This window comes from Argentina silus (assembly GCF_951799395.1).
Source record: "Argentina silus genome assembly, chromosome: 10".
NCBI classification, from domain to species: domain Eukaryota; kingdom Metazoa; phylum Chordata; class Actinopteri; order Argentiniformes; family Argentinidae; genus Argentina; species Argentina silus.
Genome location: NC_139664.1, coordinates 9,271,840 through 9,280,147, shown reverse-complemented (window position 1 = coordinate 9,280,147; position 8,308 = coordinate 9,271,840). Strand labels below are relative to the sequence as shown.

The following is an 8,308-nucleotide window of genomic DNA, read 5'->3' as shown; positions in this document are numbered from 1 at the left end:
GCATGGGAAATACATGAAAGGATGATCATTAAAATGGTAAATAAGATTAGGCTAGGCTATTATGGAGATAATGACATCAGGTTAGGACTATGATTCAGTCTATAGCCTATTTAGCCTATAGCCTAAGAGATAGACCTATGGCCTGTTTTCTGGTGTAAGGCCGAGGCCTTACACCATGGTCAATGCACCCTGAGAGAGTAGCGGGCGGTGGCACTATAACTGATGACCACACAGACCGCAAGAGTGGAAGCGCACTTAACCTAGAGACGCGCCCATCTCTCTCTCTCTCTCTCTCTCTCTCTCTCTCTCTCTCTCTCTCTCTCTCTGTTCTATAAATAGTATTTTTGAATGAAAAGACTCCCGATTGATACACGGACTTGAGTTTATATATTTACTTTATGTAATGCTGTGTTCTCCGAATGTAAACGCGGTTGTGAACATTATATAAGCTACACCTATAGGAGGTGCTTTTCAGTTTCTCGAAGAGATCTGAGAAAGCGTAACAGGTGCCATAGTGGTCTTCATGGGGGCAGCGTCGAATTTTGTTCAAACTAATTACGATTCATTTTGGCTTCTGAAGGGTGTAGTAAAAGGCGGGTCGGATAGTTATATCAAAATGTTTTTGTAATTATTGAGCGCTTACATTTCGCTTCCCTGTGCTTGTCCAATGAGAATTGTAGTAGGAGGATTGGAGGCGGAGAGAGAGAGAGAGAGGGAGAGAAGTTGGGGGAGAGAGTGAGAGACGGATTCGGAGAGACAGAGTGAGCGTCAGATTGAGTGAGTGAGCTAGAGGAAGAGTTGCATATTAAATCAAATGTATCATTTGTAGGTAAGGCTACAATTCTCCATTCATCTTAGGGTAGCTAGTTTTTATTTTCGAGTTAACAGATGTTTAAATTCAGTCGCCTATATGCAGAATCCAGTCAGACATTATTTCATATCAACAGTAGGTTCATCATCATATTATCATGAACGATCTTTCAGTTATTTCATTTTATGGACATTGACATGATCGAAGTATGAGTCATCGATCGATCACAAGGACAGATAAACAGTAAGTGATTTTACAACGTTAAATTTAGCAAAGGAACCAGCAGCGAGGGAACCAGCGAATTATTTCGAGAAATAAACCCGACGACCTGTCGGTCTACCACCTACAGGAACGGAAACGAGGCGAGAGATGATGGAATGGCCGTGACAACATGAAAAAGAAAAAGTGTGGAGGTTTATTATCATCCAGCCAGTGATTCAAGACAACTGACCTGGGGAACAGAGACGGAGAGAGAAGAGGTAGGAGGGCGATAAACAGAGGGGGGGGGGGGGGGGGGGGGGGGGTTGGGGTGATAGGTGTCTGGGTATGGGAACATCTGTTTTAGGAGAAGCCTGACTCAAACACTCAAACGTGAAAGAAAGAAAATAATGATTTATAGAACAACAATGAAGGCATGCCTCTAGGCATATCTCATTTGTCTATAGTGTAAATCCTGAGGATTGGCTCTGTCCCTTTTGCTAACAACAATGTAATACAGATGACATTTGGATGACAGAGATCCCTGGAAGGAAGAAGAGAGACAGAGAGACGGAGAACAGCGGAAGGAGGGGGCTATTGGGGAGATGGAGGGAAAGAGAGAGTGGTGAGAATGACTGGGAGAGTTGACTCAGAGTCAGTGCATTAGAGGAGAAAATATTCTCTCCAAATCTGACCACTTCTCTTTCAAATGTGCTCTGTTTCCCCATTATGTCCTTTCCCTGCCCCCATACCTCTCTCTCCTCTCCTTTTACCCCCACAATTTGTTTTTACTTGCTATCCACTCCCCCTCCATCCCCATTTTCCTTAATTTTCCTATTTCACTACCTTGTCTTAATTAAACACATTCTCCCTCTCTCTCTCTCTCTCTCTCGTTCTTCTCCTGTACGTCTCTATTGTCCTCTCTTTCTTTCCTTTCCTTTCTCACTTTGTTGGGTATAAGACAGGCAAGTCGCCCTCCCGGCCCCGACCATGGAGCCACCCCCCTCTTTGAGCCTGGCTCTCCTGGGTGGGAGCGAGGATGAGGACCCGAGATACCCCACTCCCCTGAGTGGAATCTCCCATCCCTCCATTACAGGCAACTACCCGGGATCAAATCACTCCAACCACATGGGGGGATCCAGCCTGGACCGTCTGAATGGGAGCACCCCATCCCCTACCACACCCAGCCTGCTGCCGGCATCACTCCCCAAGCAGCCCCTCTCCTCTGTGGGGGGACAACCTCTGCCCCCTCCCATCCCCAACGCCTTGCACCCCACTAGCACCCCCCTATCCTCCTGCCTGGGCTCCCAGCACAGCCTCAGCTGTGATAACTCCCCCGTCTACAACGCCCTCTTCTACTCCTCCCATTCGCCCTCCATGGAGCGAGAGAGGGATAGGGATAGGGATAGGGAGAGGGATAGGGATCGAGAGAGGGGGTGTAAGCACAGGCAGGCCAGCCCGCTGGTTCATCGAAGGGACAGTAATCCCTTTACGGAGATCGCCATGAGTTCCTGTAAGTACACAGGAGGGGTTATGAAGCCTCTGAGTCGCCTCAGTGCCTCACGACGAAACCTCATCGAATCAGACAGCGGCAGTGACACCGTAGAGGGCGGGGTTACCGCTGTTACCGGGGTAACGGCTGCTGGGGGGCGGGACCGAGAGCGGGAGGCCCCTCCTACCTCCCTATCCTTAATAGCCCAGTCCTCTGGCAATCCACCTTCCACCCAGAATCCACCGGAGATTGTGATCTCATCGAAAGAAGACTCGCCATACGCAAGGGGATATGATATCACTGATTCAACGTCCAATCAGATGTCCATATACCATCAGAACCACGCTTTGGCTAAGAGCAGGGGGGCGCTGAGTGGGTCAGGAGTGGGCTCAGGAGGAATAGGGGGCAGTAGACAGGGAGGGGTAGGGAGCACAGGATTAGGGCCGAGGGGTAGCACCTCCAAAGCTTCCAGTTCCAAGCGCAAGAACCAGAACATCGGTTATAAACTTGGCCACCGGAGGGCACTGTTTGAAAAGAGGAAGAGGCTGAGCGACTACGCACTCATCTTCGGAATGTTCGGTATCGTCGTCATGGTGATCGAGACCGAGCTGTCCTGGGGCGTGTACAACAAGGTGAGGATGGGTTGGAGTTAATGTGAGATTGGACGTGTGTTCGCATGTATGTGTTCTGGTGCTGATTCTGAATGGAATGTATAGCCATCTCAATTGTAGAGCAGGCATTCCTATTTATTAGCATGACACGCAAGCATATTAGCTGTTCTACACAATACATTTCCTTATGACTGTTCTGCAACATTGGGCCCTTATGCTGGTGTCTGGCTTTCTTGTAATTGGAGGAGTGGTGGGTGCATTGGGGTTTGGTAGTATTAGGCTCAACCATTGGTGAGTTAGTGGGCTGAGGCTGGGGTTTGGTAGTATCAGGGTCTCTGATTGGTAAGATTGTGGGTGCTGTGGCAGTGTTGGGCTGTGTGATTGGAGGGCTGGGGCAGGGGTAGGGTGATGGCTTACTGATGTAATGTAGGACATTGGGAACACGGGGGGCAGAGTGACCAGTGGGAGGCCGCCATCTCATTTCTTGGTGTAATGGGGAGTGTAATAAGCATAGCTGGACTGGCCTCTGGCTATGTGTATGTTTTTTTGTTTGGGCTCTCTGTTTGTGTGTTTGTGTGTGTGTGTGTGTGTGTGTGTGTGTGTGTGTGTGTCCATGCGTATGTGCGTGTGTGCTTATGTACGTGCTTGTCTGCGCGTATGTTTGTCCGTGCGTGTGTGTGTGCATGTGCGTGTTCTTGCGTCTGTGCGTATTTGTGTCCATGGGTGTGTGTGTGCATGCTTGCGTGTGTGTGTGTGTGTGTACTACAATGCTGACCAGGTCCACAAGGTCAGTGATTTCCTAAAGGAAGGGAGAAAGGGGGAATGGATTGTGAAAGTATTGGAACAGAGCCACTGTCCTCTAGGGTGGGGCTTTGTTCTGAGTGCCTGGATGTGTGTGTGTGTGTGTGTGTGTGTGTGTGTGTGTGTGTGTGTGTGTGTGTGTGTGTATTTGTGTGTGTCAGAGTATTGGGGGTGGGGCAATTGTAGAGGTGTTCTTCCTCTATATAGAATGGGGGCATGTGTTGGTCACAGGGGTCAGAGGGGGAGGCTGCTGTGTGATGTTGTGATGTTGCAAGATTTTTTGTAATCTTGTGTGTCTGTGTGTGTCTGTGTGTGTGCGTATGTCTGTGTGTGTGTGTGTGTGTGTGTGTGTGTCTGTGTCTGTGTGTGTGTGTGTGTATGTGTGTGTGTGTGTGTGTGTGTGTGTGTGTGTCTGTGCTTGCATGTGTGCACTCATGCGGGCACACTCACCTTGCATCATAATCTTGGGGGAAATATTTCCTTCACTGTTGTTCTCTACATCCATTCTTGCTGTTACTTTCTCCTCAACTTCTTTCCTCACTTATTTCTACCCCTCCTCTCTCTCTTTCTCTCTCTCTCTGAAGATGTCTTTATTCATGCTGACTCTTCTCTCTTGATGAATGTTCTTGGTTTGGTTTTTCTTTCTCTTCTGTCTCTCTCTCTTTCTCTTCTCATACCCTGAAGGAAGCTGTCTCCACTCTTTATGCTCTCTCTCTTTGTCTCTGTCTCTTTCTATCTCAACTCTCTGCGTCTCTCTCTGTCTCGCTTTATCTTTTCTCTTTTTGCCCTCTCCTTTTCTCTCTCTCTCTCTCTCTCTCTCTCTGCTCCTCTGCTCCTCCAGTGGGCGGTAAACCGGGGGAGTGTGATTGGAGAGAGAGAGAGAGAAGCGACTGGGAGAGACATGAAAGGCTGGAAAAGAAGAGAGAAAAAGGACAGGCGTTAATGAAATCCTGATTTAGGTTCTTAACCCACAACGAGTGGAGCCTTATGTTACATAAAACCATTGAATTCTAACAGACATAGATCAGCACGGCCACCATCGTGTGTCAGAGTTACAACTGACAGGGATCAGAACAAACAACATTGCGTGCCATCATCAACAAACGTCAACAAATCATTGTGCAGTGGCAATGTACTGTGCAATTGCTCCATATTGCATATTAAAACCTTTTATCACTGAAGCGTTGTTCAAGATTGCATTTGGGAGCAGAGAACGCTGAGGGATCATTTACATATCCATACTCTGAGTATGGATTGTCACTCTAGAAGACAGTTATTTCACAAGCTCAGACATAGATGACTGAGCTACTCTCGAAGACAGTTATTTCACAAGCTCAGACTTAGGTAACTGAGGTAGAGAGAAACCTGCTGGTTGGGATAAAGACATGAAAGTAGATGGCAGGGAGGAGGATGGAAGGATGGAGAGGTAGATGGATGGATGATGAGGAGAAGTGAAGAGGTCCCCGCTGTGGGGCGCTTAGTGGCATAGCACACTACTGTGCATACTACGTAATTGCAAGGTTCCTGGTTCGATTCCGACCCTCGACACGTCATGCATGTCATCCCTCCTCTCTCTTCCTGTCAATCTCTACTGTCTCTATCCCAATAAAGCAGAAATGCCCTAAAAAAACATATTAAGAAAAAAAAGAGGTCCCCGCTGTGCTTTCAAACACCCGTCTATGGGGGAAGCCCCTTGAATGATCTCTCCTATTGATTATTGATAATCACTCGCCCCCCACACACACTTTCCACCCACACATGAGCACATGAGCATACACACACACACACACACACACACACACACACACACACACACACACACACACACATACATCCACTGGAGCTCTTGGCTGCTGCTGTGTATTGTCAGGTGTTTTTGAGTGGTAGAACGACAGAGAGGGGGACATAAAATGTTGTTTCAATCTATTCGCTCACTGTTTCCCATTGTCTATCTCTCTGTTTGTGTAAGAAGACTTTGACGGTACAGTGTGTGATTATATGTCATGGGGTATGCGGTATGCATGTGCATTTGTATGTGTGTGTGTGTGTGTGTGTGCGCACGCGCGCTATACGTTCCTGCTATATTCTCAGCATGTCCAGCTGCTGTACTTCTCTCCCAAAATAGATGAAAAAGAACGAGGGAGAGAGTGACAGAGTGACAGAGAAGGACAAAGTGTTTTCAATCAAGAGTGTATGTGTGTACAGTAGGCCTGTGTGTGTGTGTGTGTGTGTGTGTGTGTGTGTGTGTGTGTGTGTGTGTGTGTGTGTTTTATCCGATTGTGAAAGCCTATAGTGTATGAAAGCATAGCATCTATAAAGGTTTATATTCAGCATTATTATTATTTAACATTCATCATTATGTTTTTCTGTTCCAAGTTTTAAAAGCATTAGCCCTATAGTGGTCTATATACAGTAGCACTCTGAAGCATCCCATGTAGCAATCTGTATTCAGTCTATTTCACAATATTATATCTGACATGCTCCCCAACATTCTAACGTTCTATGTTAAGCTGCCTCTCCCATTACTGTTTGCCCTCCTATTAAAACACTGCCCTTTTTGCTGACCTGCATCACAGGTTCACTGGCTGGGTGTTACATATCTCATGTTATCACTAGTTTGCACATCCCCCCCCCCCCAAAATGTTTTAGGAGGTTCTATTATTGATTTTACGAGAGTGTTAAGGACCTGGCCCTGTGCCTTCCGATCTGAGAATAACTAGGCGTTAAAACACCTGGGACTCCACCATGTCACCCGCCACTGTCAAATCAATACATCATTTTCACACCATTCTCAGAAGCCCCTCTTTCCCCTGAGGGCGTCCATATTGAAGGAGTGTGTTGGAACATGTCTATTCTGAGGGAATGCACAGCTGTCACCAACTTCACCTGTTGCTCTGCCTATAGCCACACACTCACAGCCGTACCCTACAGAGGGATGTGTGTGTGTGTGTGTGTGTGTGTGTGTGTGTGTGTGTGTGTGTGTGTGTGTGTGTGTGTGTGTGTGTGTGTGTGTGTGTGTGTGAGAATGTATGCATGCAGTGTAATCAGGGCCAGGATTGATTAACCTCCCTGTTGAGTCACAGATTACCTGCTGTAATCAGCCTCTCTCTCTCTCTCTCTCTCTCTCTCTCTCTCTCTCTCTCTCACTCTCTCACCCCCCCCCCATCTCTTTCTCTCTCTCTCTCCCACTCCCCCCCTCTTCCTGAGGTTAAGTATTCATGGTCTCTTCTGGTGCTCCCTTGTGACTTTTCTCTCTGTGTGTTAAAGTGGTGTGATTCGTCCCAGGGGGTTAATAAGCATCAGAGCTGTCTTACAATATCTCTGCTCTCCGCCTTCTCTTCTTCTCTCCTCCTCCTCTTCCTCTCCTCCACGGCTTCCCCTAATCAACAGACCAGAGGCTTCCAGTACCTCTGTTAGTCCCCTCCCTCTCCTCTCCTCCCATAGTGATATGAACATTCAGCAGACTCCTATATCCACAGTGAGGAACATGAACACATATAAGTGCTAGGTACGCCCATACTTGGCTCAACTCCCACCTCCTCCCCCTGGACCACTCAGCCCTCAGAGAGATGGTTCCCACTGGGCTTGCATCAGCTACTAACACACACATCTAATTCGGTCTCCAACGTCTGCGCTACCTCTGCGTGTGTGTGTGTGTGTATGTAGTTGTAGGACTTGCATCAGCCAATTACATCTTATTGTGTGTGTGTGTGTGTGTGGGTGTGTGTGTGTGTGTGTGTGTGTGTGCGCTTATAGGTTCCACTGTGTAAACATGGTGTGTATGTCTTTGAATGCTTTGTCGTTTCAGCCATGGCTACATATGTGTGTGTGTGTGTGTGTGTGTGTGTGTGTGTGTGTGTGTGTGTGTGTGTGTGTGTGTGTGTGTGTGTCTTTTTGTCCTTGTGTAATTGAGTGTATAGGAGCGTAATGATGTGTAATCGAGTGTATACATGTCTTTCAGTGTGTAATTGAGAGTGTGGGGGTTTCTGTGTGTGCAGGTGTGCATTGTGTGTGTGTGCGTGTGTGTGTGCGTGTGCTGGCGAGGTGACATGGCTTCTCTGTCTGGTGCCTGTTTCCCTGGAGACTGATTGCAGCAAAGCCTCATTCTGACAGTGAGAGACCCCCAGGGCCAATACACACACACACACACACACACACACACACACACACACACACACACACACATACACACACACACACACACACACACATATATATACACACACACACACACACACACACACACACACACAGTTTGTGTGTGTGTGTGTGTGTGTGTGTGTGTGTGCGTGTGTGTGTGTGTTGAGCACCTTGTTACTGCTGTGGGACCTATTTGAAGGCTGACAGGGTAGGGGAGAAGCCCTTGACCATCCTGTTGCGAGTGTATGTGTGTGT

At 47.6% G+C, this 8,308-nt stretch overlaps 1 protein-coding gene across 1 annotated transcript in view; it reads left to right on the top strand.

Annotated features, from left to right (window-relative positions):
• Positions 1–1,999: 1,999 nt before the first annotated feature.
• kcnn3 (potassium intermediate/small conductance calcium-activated channel, subfamily N, member 3) overlaps positions 2,000–8,308 on the top strand; it is a gene marked incomplete at both ends in the record, with an annotated part of 31,753 nt that continues 25,444 nt past the window's right edge. Inside the window, one exon of the mRNA XM_083679330.1 lies at positions 2,000–3,133. Coding sequence (XP_083535456.1) covers positions 2,000–3,133 — 1,134 coding nt within the window. The remainder of the gene's footprint in view (positions 3,134–8,308) is intronic.